The sequence below is a fragment of the Anastrepha ludens genome, chromosome 4, assembly GCF_028408465.1.
Source record: "Anastrepha ludens isolate Willacy chromosome 4, idAnaLude1.1, whole genome shotgun sequence".
Lineage (NCBI taxonomy): Eukaryota > Metazoa > Arthropoda > Insecta > Diptera > Tephritidae > Anastrepha > Anastrepha ludens.
In genome coordinates, this window is record NC_071500.1 from 123,458,183 (window position 1) to 123,474,682 (window position 16,500).

The 16,500-nt window shown below is 36.0% G+C and overlaps 5 protein-coding genes across 10 annotated transcripts in view; 2 read left to right on the forward strand and 3 right to left on the reverse strand.

Annotated features, from left to right (window-relative positions):
• The window catches only part of LOC128860991 (neuronal calcium sensor 2), a 50,229-nt gene extending 42,672 nt beyond the window's left edge, over positions 1 to 7,557 (reverse strand). Inside the window, exon 1 of one of the 4 annotated variants that reach the window (XM_054098826.1) lies at positions 7,467 to 7,555. The gene's annotated coding sequence lies outside the window, so the exon portion shown is untranslated. Of the gene's footprint in view, positions 1 to 7,308; positions 7,400 to 7,466 lie in introns of those variants that run through there. The other 3 variants (XM_054098825.1, XM_054098823.1, XM_054098822.1) reach the window with 3 other exon arrangements.
• Positions 1 to 7,558, reverse strand: part of LOC128860989 (neurocalcin homolog) — a 57,563-nt gene extending 50,005 nt beyond the window's left edge. The window contains exon 1 of one of the 3 annotated variants that reach the window (XM_054098821.1): positions 7,467 to 7,558. The gene's annotated coding sequence lies outside the window, so the exon portion shown is untranslated. Of the gene's footprint in view, positions 1 to 7,308; positions 7,433 to 7,466 lie in introns of those variants that run through there. The other 2 variants (XM_054098820.1, XM_054098817.1) reach the window with 2 other exon arrangements.
• A 2,062-nt stretch (positions 7,559 to 9,620) lies between these two features.
• On the forward strand, positions 9,621 to 13,712 carry LOC128860992 (ankyrin repeat domain-containing protein 12). The gene is made up of 3 exons (XM_054098827.1): positions 9,621 to 9,909; positions 11,794 to 13,445; positions 13,503 to 13,712. The coding sequence occupies exons 1-3, from the start codon at positions 9,777 to 9,779 to the stop codon at positions 13,680 to 13,682; spliced, it is 1,965 nt and encodes a 654-aa protein (XP_053954802.1). The 5' UTR covers positions 9,621 to 9,776; the 3' UTR covers positions 13,683 to 13,712.
• Positions 13,713 to 13,930: 218 nt separating this feature from the next.
• On the reverse strand, positions 13,931 to 14,961 carry LOC128860993 (uncharacterized). Its single transcript, XM_054098828.1, has 4 exons — positions 14,830 to 14,961; positions 14,533 to 14,741; positions 14,223 to 14,478; positions 13,931 to 14,161 (listed from the first exon to the last, which is right to left on the reverse strand). The coding sequence occupies exons 1-4, from the start codon at positions 14,888 to 14,890 to the stop codon at positions 13,986 to 13,988; spliced, it is 702 nt and encodes a 233-aa protein (XP_053954803.1). The 5' UTR covers positions 14,891 to 14,961; the 3' UTR covers positions 13,931 to 13,985.
• A 308-nt stretch (positions 14,962 to 15,269) lies between these two features.
• LOC128860994 (signal peptidase complex subunit 3) lies at positions 15,270 to 16,198 on the forward strand. The gene is made up of 3 exons (XM_054098829.1): positions 15,270 to 15,520; positions 15,593 to 15,859; positions 15,933 to 16,198. Exons 1-3 carry the CDS (start codon positions 15,378 to 15,380, stop codon positions 16,060 to 16,062), a joined length of 540 nt encoding a protein of 179 aa, XP_053954804.1. The 5' UTR covers positions 15,270 to 15,377; the 3' UTR covers positions 16,063 to 16,198.
• The last annotated feature ends 302 nt before the right edge of the window (positions 16,199 to 16,500 follow it).

A 16,500-nucleotide genomic window follows, 5' to 3' on the forward strand; every position in this document is an offset into this window, starting at 1 on the left:
AAGTTTGCTATTTAGCTATGGTGAAAAAGAAAATTGTGAGAGGAACTTTGGTTGTCACGTCACTTGTGCCTTCTGCTCCATCATTTCACATATATTCACACACTCGTCCAATCAGTCGTTGCTCGGATGGCAACGAAGTGTTGTTGGTTAATTTTTTTCGTATACCACTAACCCAATCTTAAGTTTTTCATAAACGAACTACTTCATGACCACAAGTGACGTCAGCGCATCAGCTTATTCTGTCAAATTCGCTCAGAGCCGAATAACAGTCTGTTAAGTAGCTCACCTTTGAAATCTTTTCACTACGCGATTTATGCATTCCTGCCAAGTTTCAGTTCCCTTACTTTATTGTAGAGATATATGGGTTTTCACATTTTCATTTATATGTCAAATGCCACAGCCCCATATATCGGGGTTAACATTCCTGCACTAAAGGAAGTTATTTCCTTCAAATCGGTGCATGTTTCATTGCAAATCGGGCGAACGGTACACACAAAAAGGGGTTTAAATATTTTAGTGCGGCGTATTTACATGATTTATTATGAAGAAACTTTGTTTTTTTATAAATTGTTACTATGCGCATTCATTAAAGGTGGTGGAACTAGACCAACAAAAATGTTTTCTACGTTTGATTGTCTATGCAAAGTAGAAATTGGCAAAGTTGAAAAGAAGGAATGAATTCGCCTTGTTTCATTCTGAGCTGATAGCCATATAGACGCAGTGAAAGAAAACAAAACAAATCAGCTGATTTACCGATACCACCTTTGATAGATTCGCCTTCAATTTTTACCACAAAAACAAGAAACTCTATTTCTATCAGATAGCTAACATGACGGATAAGAAAAAGAAAATAAATATAAAATAAAAAAAATTAAAAAACCCACAAGAAATAAATAGTCGAAACTTGTAAATATGTGGTGTACACTTCCTTTTGACGCTGACAGTACATACAGGGTGGGCCAAATAAGGCCAACCAATGTTAAACACGAATAACTTTTTTATGTTCTATTCGTAATACGTTATCTTTTTCCTTTTGCTAGTTATAAACGAATACTTGGAATTTATAATGGATACATACAGAACAATGCGGTAAAATTATCGGCTTCTTCTATTCAAATTGTGCAAGCACTACATAGTACCACAAGACCATCAACAAGGACAACAACATGTGTTTTGCACAATTAGCCACACAAACTGATTTATATAATGATATATGTAGATGTAGCGGACTTCGATTTAAGTGATTATGTCAGCAAGTCGAACAGTAGATTGTGGGGCTCAGAAAATCTAAGGGTAACTCATCAACATCAGTTACACACAACTAGTGCGTGTTGCAGTGCGGAACAACCCAGATTTATAACCGGCCAAGTACTGTCACTCCAGCAGCATTCCTCATACATACATGTACGAGTATGCTGGTACAATAATAACAACAAGAATATGGTTATGTCATGATCACGGTCGTAAGGATTTATATGTGCAGAAATGTATTTCCTTGGAATACATCGACGAATGCCTTTCTCTACAATTTTAAGTACACCAATTCTAACTGAGCAAATTGACACACCAAAACGAGTATAATTATTCGACCACGGCTATTGTTTTTTTGATGCGTAAGAAATGTTGCACACTTAAAGCTGCCAAAATTCTTTGTTTTTATTGTTTTTCATCGCGCGCGTTCTGCACTAGAAAAGAGATGCGTAAAAAGTGATTTTCTTCTGAAGAAATGTGTATTGTACTACTTTTATTATTACACTGCATTGCAGTTGCCTTTTTGGAAATTGTCCAAAATTATAAGAAATTATTTAAAAAAATGCATACATTTATTCACATCAATCCATATGTATGTATAAATAGGCGTATGTATGTATGTAAAATGCGTAAAATAAAAAAATGTGTTGACCTGTATATATGTATGTATGTATGCATATTTAAGTAGATTCATTTCATTTTAGTGTGACATCATGAATATATTTCAGAAAATTTGGAAAAATTTTAAGTAATCATATAATAGGAAAGTAAATTTATAGTATGTATGGCCTTTACTGATAATTCTTATTAATAAAGAAGGATATTTTCAAAAAGTATGTACCACCTTGATCATAAAGTTTCCGGAACAACCGCCTGGCGCCGCTCTAAGTTAACTGATTTCAATTCTGTTTTGTTTTTTGTTTTTTTTTTTTGTTAGGTTGCCACATCTGTCATTAACATTCCTACCGAAAAACTATCGTCATTGCTTGACATTTGTAAAAGTTACGTCTACCTCTACACGTGTTCTCGATTTTTTAGTTTTAAGAATGGATGTGAATTTGCAAGGAGGCTTTATTAAATTTTGCATTAAAAATGGTCTTAACGATACGAAAATCTTAGAAATGTAGGGAAACTGTTTCGGAAATGACATTCCAAAGAAAGCAGCCGTTTACGAGTGGTAAGAACGCTTCAAAAGAGATCGCAAGTCCATCGAAAATAAATAAATAATGGGCGCGTACACTTCTATTAGGTATTTGGCCGAGCTCATCCTCCTATTTATGGTGGGCGTCTTGATGTTGTTCCACAAATACTAGGGACCTACAGTTTTGTCAGAAATACACTCGGAGGTTTGCCGCTATTAGAAAAAAACTTTTCTATTACTAGATATTCATGCACGGAGATTCGAACCTATGCACTCCCTAAGTTAATTAATAAACGCAAATTAACCATCAGAGAGCTGGCAGAGGACTTGAACATTGCTTTTGGATCCGTTCAGGACATTGTAGTTAGTGATTTAGGTTTGCGCCATTTTACTGCAAAGTTAGTCACAATGGATATGAATTTCACGCAAAAAAAGGGACGGCAATAATATCGCCAAAGACATGATTTCCAAAGACTGAATCCAACTCAACATTCATCAAACGCAACACTACTGGAAACGAGACGTGGGTTTGTTAGTACGACAAGACACCCAGACATTAGGCGAGTGGGTAGAGATCTGCGAATGAACCAAGTCCAAAAAACCATATAGCCTTCAATCAAAAAAGAAAGCGATGCTTACGGTTTTTATTGATTACAACGGTATTGTACACCACGCATTTTTTGCCAGAAGGTCCGATAGTTATTAAGAAATACTATTTGGGCGTTATGAGATGTTTACGTGAAGCAATTCGCCAAAAATATGAGGATTTGTGTAAAAACAACTCTGGATTTTGCACCGTGATAACGCGTCGTCGCACAGTGTTATCATTATCCGTGAATTTTTTACCAAGAACGTAACGAATACCATCCAAAAGTCACCTGATATGGCTCCCTGCGATTTTTTTGAATTTGATCGAGCCAAAAAACTATTATGGGACGCATTTTAACAGCCGAAAGGAAGTAATGGATAAATCGAAGATGCCTTTGATGGCTATACTGAAATTATATTATAGTTCCAGAAATGTTTCGAGGGCTGGACCAAACGTTGCCATAAGTGAGTTGCAGTTGATGGGGAGTACTTTCAAGGCGATAATATCATTTTGAGGAATCAACTTGTAGATATTTTGAATCTTCTGAATATATTCCGGGAACTTTTTGACCAAGGTGGTATTCAAACTGGTATACGCTGACGATATTTACATAATATATAAAAAATGGTAACCATTTTTTAGAATCATAGTATCGGTAATTTTGAAAGTTAAAGACATAAAACCGATAAATAATACAGTAATTAACTTAAGCTGGCCATAACTCCAAGCGATTTGTACCTAGTCCGTAGCACACACACTGTACACAAATCCATAAACCATCATTCCGTTACAATCGTCGCACCGTTAACATTTTTTTATTAACACCTGTCATTTTTCCGCTTACACTTATCTCGAGGACGGTCAGTAAAAAAAATAAAAAAATCCATAAACTAGCACCAAATCCCAGGTAAATGAAAATTTTCAATTACTTTGGATTTGTGCCCGCACTTCGCCACACACGATGGATTTTCTTTCAACTGCAACAAATCGCTTGGAATTGTACCCTGTTTATGGCCAGCTTTAGCGCCGTTTTCTTATCTTACCAATAGAGTAGGTTTTACTAATCGAGATGATAAATTGTTCCTCGCTTTATAATACCTTTTGGCTCTTCTCATTTGTCATCAATCCGACAAACAAAAATTTACAGATTACCAAACTACGGTAACACACTAGTTAAGGCGAATTTATAGGTGACTTTGCTATAACAGTCACATGTACCTTATTTTTGTAATGTGGTAGTTCGGATGTCAAAATTTGAATTTTACACAAATAAGGCAACAATATCAGGTACTATAGCAAAATCACCTCTTTTGAATTCACCCTCACAAGTAACTTATTTGTAAATTAAAATTTCAACTGAATCAAATCGAACCTAGTTAGAAAATTGTAAAGAGAATATCAACTGACTTTTATGTAAGAGTATATCGGCTCGAGAGTTTAATAAGTAAAGACAGTATTTAAGTAAAGTCAGAGGTTATTGGAGAAATCGGCCTGTATTGCGAAACGAGCAGCTGACTGAAAGAGGTACACCTGGACTACTAAAAACTGCAAAGCCCGCCAACCAAGGGTAGTCATATAGTCTGATATCTCTCTTTTCCACAGTACTGAATACACTTGAAACCTTACTACCCCCGGCCTTTACGAAATATTAGGCCACAGTTACTTCAGCATGGTTTCCTTAGAGTGTAAAGTACCACCACAGCACGTAAAGGCATAAAAGCACCGATAAAGCGTGAGCTCAACCAAAGCCACCCCTGGGCGAGAACGGTCCTTGTAGCGTGGGACCTATCAAGCATTTCGATACAGTCAGCCATTCCATGCTATAAGATGATATTCAACGACTAACTCTGTCCGCAAACTACCTGTGAGGTCAGTAATATTCAAAGATCAAAATTCTAACCAGAGGATGATAAAGTAATGGTCGCCCCAAGACGGTGACCTTTCTCCCTGGATTTTCAACTTAAAAGACGATTTTATAAAAGATATATGGCGTGTTTTGTTTTTGAGTTATCCAGCTCAGTATAACGATCAACTCCCATCATTCTCATCATATCATTTTTATGAGTGCTGGCAGCACTTGTATATAACTTCTGTTTTGACAATACAAAAAAAGAGAAACATAAACACCATTACAATCTTCCGCAAAAATAGTACTCGAAAATACATTCGTGATACCTACCATAAAACAATATTCAGACAATTACTTCATTTGAAGGAAAGTAACGGCTTAGACTCTATCGTTAAAATAAGCAATAACGGATATATTCTATCGGTGTTTCTCAAGAGCTAATCAATTCAACTGTTATCAATTCGCTGAAATGGCTAGCTCAAAAATTCTTGGAAAAAAACGTTATTCAATATTCAGTCGTTGTTAAGCTGCAATTAGTGGTGCCGTAACCATAACTCCATGGCCGTAACCGTTATCATAGCCGGAACATTACAGTATTAGTCAATTAGTCATGTCGTAACCATACACCACTGATATTGAAGTAGAATTAATGACAACATTTGCATTCTGTCATAAAAACTCAGACAATTTTCTACTAAGTCAATTAATTTTTCGTCGTTCATTTCTAAGATTCAAATTTTCATCGCAAATATCAAAACAAATGTTAAGTATTTCACAGCTGCTTACTGTTACGGGTTTATGACGTTATGGTCCAGCACCTATAACACAGGTCTGCAAAAAAATGGGTTCGGAATGTTCTATAAAAGTGTAGTGCCATTTCCGAAGTAATTTTTTGCGTAGAATCCGAATCCGGGGTTTAAATTGCTCTATCACGTCAGGACTTTGAGATATCCTAACCTAAAAGTGCAAAAAACGCTGTTTTTGTCCATTTTTGAGGTTATGTATCTACGAAGATTTTGCTCTTCATAAAAAAGTAGACGTGGTATTTTAAATTATAAGTTTTCCTCTTATAAATGCCGTTGAGTTTGCTCAAATATCTTAATTTTTCACTGAGATATCGCATTTTGAAGTCTCCATGCTATTTTTTTTGTGCGACTATGTAATAGCCCGTATCACGTCTCATGTTATCTCAATGGATTTTCGAATATCGAAAAATTCACAAAAAATTACTTCGAAAATGACCCTACACTTTCCTAGAACAAAACGTTGTTGACCTGTGTAATCGTTTACAGAGATGTCCATATGTTTGTTCAGAACAGATGGCTGCTATGATTACGGTTATAGCTAAGGTACGGCACCACTAATTGCAGCTTTAGACGACTACGAAGTAACATGAGCGAAGGTTGTGCTTTTTTTGGAATATCACTAAAACAATAAATGTTGTTGTTTTTTTTGTAAACACACCTCCTGTTACGTCAGCCCATCAGCTGGTTCTGTCAAATTAGCTGAGAGCCGGCTGATATTGGCCACACCTGTAAACATCTTTTCACCATGGGATCACATCATTGTTGCATTTACGTACAAGGTTTTAATCTGAATCCAGATAATTGACCTTTGCACACAGCTAATGTAATTTTAAAAATGCATAAAATTTGCCTTTTTTGCGTCTTGATGTTGTTCCACAAATGGAGGGACCTACAGTTTCAAGCCGATTCCGAACTGCAGATATTTTTTGAGGAGCTTTTTCATGGCAGAAATACACTCGGAGGTTTGCCATTGCCAGCCGAGGGGCGACCGCTATTAGAAAAATGTTTTTCTTAATTTTGGTGTTTCACCGAGATTCGAACCAACGTTCTCTCTGTGAATTCCGTATGGTAGACACGCACCAAACCATTCGGCTACGGCGTCCCCCGCATAAAAATATTAGTACTGTTATAATTAGCATAAACAGTTTTATTGACCTTTTTTTAATTTTTTTTAGGGGTATGTATTCCTTTCTTGTTCCGAAAAAGAGATCGGTGATAGTTTAACTATAAAAAAGCGTATAAATATTCCTTTTGCATATTTTTTTATATTTTAAATAAAAAAGCTTTATTATATCATAAGAGTCTAGGTAATAATGCTTTGTTTTTCAGCGAAATTTGGGCACATTTTAACATCTTTAGTAACACACCATTTCTAAAAGATATAAATTTCCCGCGATCAACCGATTTCTACAAATGTGAACACATAAACAGTAAATATTGGCGAATGATTGTCATTATCACAAACGACTCCACGTATACGAATTAATGTACATACATATGTGTGTGCAAACATCCCTTTTTATATTGGATTATTATCTAGTATACGCTGCCGCTATGGTGGCGCCCACTTCTGAACAACGCAGCCTCCTCTTTGTATCATTAGTATGCATATGTATATCGTTTTTTCTACGCTGTTTGCTTATTTGGCCAATCCAATTTTGGCCACACTTACCAATTACTTAATTAACGCTATAAGATCGTCTTACATGCGGTGATGATGGTTGTATATTTTTTCTGCGTTAACATTGTGCATTATTAAGACACAGTAGAGTTTACACAAACTATTGAAAAATCAATAACATATTTTGAACACTTTAATCAAACACGTACTTCGTTAATCAATTGTATATGCCAGCGTAACGTAACAGAATTTGTTATGTGAGCATTATTTTCTACAACAAATCAATGCGATAAATACAAACTTTCCAACTATTTAGTGTTTCTACTTTTGTTTGCAAAAAAGCGATAAATATTAAGTGGAGCACACCAGGTGATACACAATAATCCTGATGGAACAAAAAGAAAACTGACAAATCATAAATAGTTGAAAATACGCGACAAGGTGCTAAAGATACTTGAAAAAAATCTAAATTCATATGCTGACAGAATTTAAATCGTGTACATACAAACAAATACATTTTATAATTAAATATGAAATTACTTGATACTATTTCCAAATGTGTGTTTAAGAAGCAGGTGGGCTAGAATTTAGTATAATGTCTATCGTTTTGGAAAAAACGGTAAAAAGGGGGTGATAGAGGGGTGTATCCCCATCTTAAAACTGAAAACAGAACCTGCCGGAGGCTTATAGTTTTTAAGTAATTTAATGTTAAAGTTCTATAATTTAGCGAAAAGTTGGTGTTGCCATACACCTGAAATGAAAACGAAGTTCGCACGCAGGGATGTTCAGTGGAAGGTTCATTGTAAAACTGCAGTATTTTTTGCTGTAATTTAAAGTTGAGAAATAATTTTGAAAATAAAAACATACAACTCATTTAAACTTAAAAACAATGATATTAAGCGTATCACAAAAAATAATAAAGTAATTAAAATTAAATTAAATTAATTAACACAGTATTTTTGCGTGGAACTCCTTATCGCGTAGGCGGCCTTCGGCCACGCTTCAGAAAAATAACCCTCATCAGTCCAACTCCGGCTACGCAATCCACAGTATTTTTGCGTAGAACTCCTTTTCGCGTGGGCGGCCTTCGGCCGCGCTTCAAAAAAATAACCCTCATCAGTCCAACTCCGGCTACGCAATGCACAGTATTTTTGCGTAGAACTCCTTTTCGCGTGGGCGGCCTTCGACCGCGCTTCAAAAAAATAACCCTCATCAGTCCAACTCCGGCTACGCAATCCACCGTATTTTTGCGTAGAACTCCTTTTCGCGTGGGCGGCCTTCGGCCGCGCTTCAAAAAAATAACCCTCATCAGTCCAACTCCGGCTACGTTATCCACAGTATTTTTGCGTAGAACTTCTTTTCGCGTGGGCGGCCTTCGGCCGCGCTTTAAAAAAATTACCCTCATCAGTCCAACTCCGGCTACGCAATGCTCAGTATTTTTGCGGAAAACTCCTTTCCGTGTTAGAACCATTGAACCCAAAATTAAAACGTCATATGCGTGTATGTAGTAAGCAGGCACAATAACCCCCTTTCCCATCATTAACACTAAACTCAAGTACTTAATTTTTGTTTTCATTTGCAAGCATCCGGCAACACCATACTGTTGTAATTCCAATCTTCTTCTTGTTCGCGCTTAAAATTGGAATGTGATTGCATAGGCAAATGAATTTGCATTTAATTTTAATAGATATAATTAGAATATTAGCATAAAAATCGGTAAAAACACGCGTGGGAGTGTATATTTGGTGAATTTTAGTGAAATGTTAAAAAATATAGAGTGTAATGTGGCAAATTATAGTGAAGTTCCCGAGGGCATTTTGAATGTAAATAATTAAAAAATTATTATTTCCCGATTAATTTAAAGTTATAAAGAGTGTTCCTTAACACCTCACTAACATCTCCACCAAGTTTCATTAAAAAAAACACTATAGTTTGCCAGAAATTCCAAAATAGACATTGTTCTAAATTCCAGCCAGCAGGTGATCACCAGAAAATGTGAAATCAAAGGAGCGATATTTCAGCAACTTATGAGTAGAAGTATATGTTTTTCATTGTTGACTCAGAAATTTTTTCAATATTTACTAAAAACTCTCCGAAATTTTAATTAACAATAGATTTTATATAATACAGTTTCGAAATACATTTATTTTCATTACCTTTGAGATAACTCAAGGAAAAAACGGATGTCGTCTTACAACTGTAGGTCCCTTAATTTGTGGAATAACATAAAATTTGGCCAAATTGCAATTATTATTTGCTCAAATTGTAAAACGTCAAAAAAAAAGATTAAAATTCTGATAGGCTTATTAGAAATAGAATCACATTTATTTGTGACTACCCTATGCTTGTTTCAAGATCTAAGTCGTTCCTGAAACATTGTATTGTCAATCGTACTAAATTTGATGAGAAAGGTTGAGTGTGCGTATTTAGGTTCATTTTCCTTTCAAAACATTTTACTATTTTGTTTCTTTGGGAATTTAACTTTTGATATTTTGGGTACGCAATATTACTAAGATATTATGCCACCCCCAAGACCAAGGGGAGTGGGATATAATACAGGAGTCACAACATCAAGGCCCAGCCCGAATACACCGATGTCTGAGAGACAGCAAATGGCACTGCTTATTCAGATGACGGCGAACTCGACAACAGGTAAACCGTAGATTAAAATCAAGGATAATTTAAAATGTATCGCCGAGGGTATTTCTGCTATAAAAAAACTCCTCGGAAAAAAGATCTGCGATTCGGAATCGCCTGTAGGTCCCTCCATTTGTGGAACAACATCAAGACGCATGCCACAAATAGGGGAGGAGCGCGGCGAAACACCCAATTATATATACACTGAAGAGCAAAACTGTAACAAAATGTAATACTTTCTATTTCAACACATTTTTTTTAGACATGTTTTAACAAATCAAATATTTTTTTTGCATAACTTTATTGGCATGTATGTACTCTCTCTCTCAAACCGGTTTGGTGTCAATGCAACAACAACAACACTAGTAGCAAGCAATAATGCAAATAAAGACAAATGTTACAGTTTTGCACTCAACCCATTTTTTATTTTTTACAATAAATAAAATAAATATTAATAAGATGTAAAATATCCTTTGGATTTTTTCAGCTCGTGGATACGATTGGGCATACTTCGTGTATACCTCAAGACAAAGTCAGTCGGAATAGCATCCCATACATCGCGTGTTCGCTCCCACAGCTCATTAACTCCACTGGGCGAACTTGAATATTCGGCAAGCTTCGATTTTACATGACTCCATAAATTTTCGATTGGGTTCATGTCCGGTGATTGTGGAGGCCACTTCAAGTTACGAAATTTTTGGCGTTGCATCCAATTTCGTACAACATGTGCGGTGTGCTTAGGGTCATTGTCTTGCTGAAAAAGTAAAAATTACTTTTTCAGCAGCAAGACCCATACTTTCCACTACACCCGGCAGATTTTGTTGCAATATGGCCAGGTATTCCTCTTTCCGCATTATACCGTCTATTCGTGCTAAAGGACCCACACCATTTTTGGAAATGCAGCCCCACACCATAATGGAGCCACCACCATGTTTTACTGTCTGCTTGATGTGATGTGGCTGGACTGCATTTGGGTCTTTAACCCAATACCAGGCCTGACCATCTGACTGAAATCGGTTGATTTTGGTTTCATCAGACCAAATAACCTGCAATCGTTTTGAAATTTTATGAAAAAAGGTCTTTTATAATCCATTTATAAAGACGTACCTGATCCCAATCTTCAACTGTCCAGCTTTGGTGAGCCGCAACAAAATCCCGCCTCAACCGCACATGTCTTTTTGTCAGCATTGGCTTGGTTTTCTTCTCCGCTGCCTTTAGCCCCAGTTTTGACAGGCTGCGCCTGGCTGTCCACTGACTGGCATCAATATCCAGCATCTTTAGTGCTTCTTTGGGAGTGATCGCCTTGCTGCTTGTTACCAAATTTGCCAGATGGCGGGCATCGCGGTCGCTTATCTTCCTTGGCCGGCCTCCTTTGTTACTGGGAACAGCGTCTGGTACATTTTTCCGCAGCCTTTGCACAGCCATGTGGCTCACTTCGAATTGTTTAGCTATTTTTCTTATAGACTCGCCCTTCTTCAGCAAATCAATTATTTGGCGTTGTACTTCCCGATTTAACATTTTGTCTTATTCACGGTCACGTTTATAATAATTAAAAATCCACCAAATATATAATTACGAGAAAAATAACGGAAGATTTGAAAATTAAGAGTGAGTGCAAAACTGTAACATTTGTCTTTATTTGCATTATTGCTTGCTACTAGTGTTGTTGTTGTTGCATTGACACCAAACCGGTTTGAGAGAGAGAGTACATACATGCCAATAAAGTTATGCAAAAAAAATATTTGATTTGTTAAAACATGTCTAAAAAAAAATGTGTTGAAATAGAAAGTATTACATTTTGTTACAGTTTTGCTCTTCAGTGTATGTATATAGTGTAGAATTATGGAGAACCCACGAATCATTTGCAGAGAGTAATACCAATATAACATTAATTTTCAGAGGCCTCAAGATCGCACATCAAGAAGAATGAACATAAGAAAGGTGATGACGCCGAAGATGTTAGCTCCGCTGAAAAGCACGATCACTCCGAGACAAGCCGAGACAAATTAACTACTGACGAAATAAATTCCGAAAGCAAAAGTGAACATGATGGCATTGGCAGTGCAGATACGCCTTCCTCCAGTCAAGGTAAACGAAATTTCTCAGATGTGGATGAAGACGAGTTTGATGATTGCGATGATGTGAAGAAAAAAAAACGCAAAGAAGTAGATGTCGGAAAAGATTCTAAACCTTCTTCAACCGCACGTTTACCAGGCAGAACAGAAAAGGCAATTAAGCAAACTTCAGCGGCTAAAGGTTCGCCGAATCCTAGCAAAAATTCAAGTTCAACAGAAAAGGATCAGTCTGACCTGGCAAAATCTAGTTTTGCAAAGCAATTTGAAGCCGACGCCGAGGATGAAGAATTCAAATTGTCCGACTCAATATATAGTGGTGGTTTAAAAGTACCGCCCTTAAAAATTGTTATTCCACAGCAGAACTGTTCTATAGATACGGACGGAAATTTATCACGTACCGGGAAAATTAACACATCGCGCAATGCTGCCCTGCCCTATGTTGTGAGTTCGAACGCAAATGATTCCAGCGAACGTGAAGCACAATGCAGCAGTCCACATGAAAGTCCGATAAAAATAAATAATATATGCACTGTTATGGACGAGAAGAATATGAAATTATTAAATGAGGAGAAAAATCTGCATCGTGTGCTGCGCAGTTCGCATCGTAGTGGTATTACTAGTGCTGAACGCAGCTCTAACAATTCCTCACCACAAATGCAAAGCAGCTCACCTTCGCCAGCATCATCCAATGCAAACGATGGAACTACGGATAATAAACTTTCCTTTACAAACGTTGGCGCAAGTCCGCTACAACAAAATCACGCATATGAGAATGAGAACATCGTTAATTTACCAAGTCCATCTACTTCATCGACATCCTCATCGAAAGATGTACACTCACATAGTGTCGAATTGCATCCACGCAAGCGTAAAATACGCTCAAAACATGATGACAGTCATACCAACAAAAACAATGGCAATCACAATTCCAACACAGACGCATCCTCAACAATTTCAGAAACACATTCACATGACTTTCCATTTACAAATTGTTTCCAAATGTATCTGAATATACGAAGACAGATTGAGAAAAAGTGGCGGAATATGTATCCGATCAAACCACGACCTCCGCAAGGTTACAACGAATATCTACTAAACAAGAAAACCTATCTATTGGCCAGTAATGAAAAGAAGGTTGAAACAAAAGCACCAAATACGGTACCGCTAAAAATGCAAGAAATATATCATTTGCAAGAGCAAGAACGCAATGTATTGCTACAGCGCCATATTGTAGAACGGGAAAAATTGTGCTTGAATGTTGAACAGGAAATGATTCGAGTTCATTCAAAAGCGGCACGTAATATCTCATGCCAGCCGGTGCCATATTCAGTATGCACACTTCTTAAAGATGAAGAAGTATATAATATACCGACTTCTGAGCAGGATGAAAAAGATAAAAATGCGCGATATCGTTTCAATGGACGACAGCTACTGAGTTGGTTGCAAGATGTCGATGATAAATGGGACAAAATTAAGGTATGGCATCATTTGACACAAACATATCGTTCAGTAATTACCGTGTACAATTTTCAGGAAGCTATGGTTTTGCGTCATCACAATGAAGCTGAAAGCCTTCATGCAGTACAGATGATGAACTGGGATATTGCACTAAAGAAACATAAATTATGGGACTACAAATGTGAAACTATCATTGATAAAAACCATGTACCCATAGTACATGTTAGCGATGACTTTGATCTTTTACCAGCTTAAACTTATCCAAAATAAAGTGATATAAAAACATATGTATGTTCTAAATCCGTGCTTTATTGCACAATATATATTTAGATAATAAGTCACCCACCACTAGTAGTGATTTTCATATTTTCAGCATAGCTTGTTTCGTCATGAGGGCAGTTGCTTAATAAAACTACTGATGTCTAAAACGCACGTGTGGAGACTAGGTTCAAGAAATTCATAATTACCTAGTTTTTGACTTCTAAAGAAACTAGACAGTGCTCTTCAAACTACTCCGTAGTATTTTAATTAAGCTTTCTCAAAATACATATATCACATTTAATCTTCGTTCATCATTTGAATAAATAGCTCGGCTAATTTTTCTGCTTCATCAAGCATTTGGTCTCTTTCCATTCCACTCGACATTCGTTTAAAATTTTGCATGCTTGTGATCAAATTTTCAAAGCTCTCCAACTGTTCCTCCATATCATTATCAAGAGCGTCTGCATTACCTCCTTAAAATGTTATTTCATGATTTCTTTACTTTTAATCAGCGTTCTGCAAAAATACTCTTACCTGGCACTTTTATATTTGACCAAATGTTATTTTTCAATACTTCAACAACTTCTTGATAGCCCGAGGTTTCACCTTTATCTTCTTCATTGCATAGCTCTATTACATCAAACTGAAATTTACAATCTTCTTTGACATTTTCGTAAGTCAGGCCTTGCTTAGTATCATCGAAGAGTTTACTAGTTAATAATAACCCCATCTCAATGTCATTGTTAGTCACAAGACTGCAAAAGTCAGGTATCTGATGCTTAAATGATTTCTAAAAATAAACATACATTAATTTTGTTAACTAATAACCTGGATAGTAAATTACATTATCTGGGTCAAAGTAAACAATCAACACCTCTGTCGCCTTCAGAACCTCTTCAGGCATTTCGCTGACGTTTCCTTTATACGGTAACAAAGCAATGGTATTTTCATAATATTTTGTTTTAAGGTCGCATAAATAAGTCAAATACGTGCATGTACCAAGGGAGATAGTCTCTGTGTCATCAATATGACTTCCATTTGTCGTGAGGATATCTGAGACAGACAATTTTTTCAATATTATATTTTCAGTTACTACCGTCACAATAAATTATGATTTTATATTTTTTAAGTTACAACATACCTTTAACTATTTTTGCTGCCTCCTCTTCGCCATTTGAGGTTACAATAACAATTGGCTTCATTATCACTTTTAATTAGCAACCGAAAAACATTAACATTTATACACCCACAATTGTTTACGTTTTGTTATATCAAAAAGGTTGCAGGAAAATCAATTGGCCCTTGCCTACAGCATGCTCCAAATAACAATTTTTTTCGACCAGAATAATATCTCCCTGTTTATACTCAAGATATCATTACAAACTTTTAGTCAGATATGTATATATTCAAATGTTACATTCGACTTTAAATTATTCAACGTATTTATAATTATTTATGAATGAATTTAGCATTAAATTGATTTTTTAGGCGCGTATGAATAATACATTAGTACTTGGTACTTTAAAAACAAGTTTTCTGAATCGCTCTGTACCGTACTGAGAGTCTTGTTCCATCGTACGTTTAGTATATGACAAATTGCGGCATTTCTCGACGTGTCAAAAGTCGCTTTATCCGAATACGTGTAGTTAGTTTAAATAATTCCTCTTGTATTAATAAAAATACCACAAAATGCATACTGTGTTAACGCGGGGAAATGCCACCGTTGCTTACTCACTAAGTGTTTTGGCCTGCTTAACATTTTGTTGCTTTTTATCAACTGTGTTCCTCGACAGCAGGACAACTGCACACGTAAACACTGTAAAAGTGCTAGTGTAAGTATACTTGTACTTGAACCCCGATTGAAAATTGTATATTATATATATAATTTTATTGACATATTTTAGTAAAAATGTGCCCGACTATGGTGCTTCTCGTGAAAAACATGATTTGGGCTTTCTCACCTTCGATCTGGAGACAAATCTGACTAGTCTCTTTAACTGGAACGTGAAGCAATTATTCCTTTACCTGACCGCCGAATATAAAACTCAGGACAATGTTCTAAATCAGGTTGTACTGTGGGATAAAATAATTTTGCGTGGTGAAAATTCCGCGCTAGACTTTAAGAATATGAACACTAAATATTACTTTTGGGATGATGGCAATGGTTTGAAGTAAGTGAATTTAGTTTGCAGTTTTACTTAAAATATTTAATATGTGCCATGTATTTATTTTTTTCATGCGTAGGAACAATAAAAATGTTTCATTATACTTATCATGGAATATTATCCCGAATGCTGGTTTGTTACCTACTATCAAATCTCTTGGCTCTCACGCATTTAAATTTCCCGCTGAATATTCCATAGCTGCAGTGTAGAAATATTTTGAAGCATTAGCAGCTTAAGTTTCAATAACTGGAAAAAATTAAAAAAAAAAACATTTATGTATATCATGTGTATGCACTTTGTAATTTGGATCCTAAATAAATATAAAAACTAGAAATTAATACAAAATTCGACTTTAAAATAGCGTCGACTCCTGCACAGTGGATGTAATGTGAAAAGCCTTAACATTCCCTGGCTTAGTGTGCTGGTCAGGACCAAAGTGATCAATAGATATGGCGCAGGCACAAAATTAGAATTAATAGCGATACTTTTTCACAAAACTGCTATTGCAAGTGCACCAACCATCTGAAAATGTAAATGCAGTTTGAGTGACAATTTTTTTAGCGGATATAGCTCTGGGTACTGCCGTAAGTTTGAGGTATTAATGACACCGTTATTTAATATTGTGGTAAATGATTATTTAATTTAAA

What these genes read in the sequence shown, in the direction of transcription:
- LOC128860992 (XM_054098827.1), top strand. Translation starts at nt 9,777, where the DNA reads ATGCCACCCCCAAGACCAAGGGGAGTGGGATATAATACAGGAGTCACA. An exon ending in GACGGCGAACTCGACAACAG is followed by an intron (nt 9,910 to 11,793) that starts GTAAACCGTAGA and finishes ATTAATTTTCAG; the next exon opens with AGGCCTCAAGATCGCACATC. An exon ending in ATAAATGGGACAAAATTAAG is followed by an intron (nt 13,446 to 13,502) that starts GTATGGCATCAT and finishes TACAATTTTCAG; the next exon opens with GAAGCTATGGTTTTGCGTCA.
- LOC128860993 (XM_054098828.1), bottom strand. Translation starts at nt 14,890, where the DNA reads ATGAAGCCAATTGTTATTGTAACCTCAAATGGCGAAGAGGAGGCAGCA. An exon ending in GGCAGCAAAAATAGTTAAAG is followed by an intron (nt 14,742 to 14,829) that starts GTATGTTGTAAC and finishes TGTCTGTCTCAG; the next exon opens with ATATCCTCACGACAAATGGA. An exon ending in GTCAAATATAAAAGTGCCAG is followed by an intron (nt 14,162 to 14,222) that starts GTAAGAGTATTT and finishes TAACATTTTAAG; the next exon opens with GAGGTAATGCAGACGCTCTT.
- LOC128860994 (XM_054098829.1), top strand. Translation starts at nt 15,378, where the DNA reads ATGCATACTGTGTTAACGCGGGGAAATGCCACCGTTGCTTACTCACTA. An exon ending in AACACTGTAAAAGTGCTAGT is followed by an intron (nt 15,521 to 15,592) that starts GTAAGTATACTT and finishes GACATATTTTAG; the next exon opens with TAAAAATGTGCCCGACTATG. An exon ending in GATGATGGCAATGGTTTGAA is followed by an intron (nt 15,860 to 15,932) that starts GTAAGTGAATTT and finishes TTTCATGCGTAG; the next exon opens with GAACAATAAAAATGTTTCAT.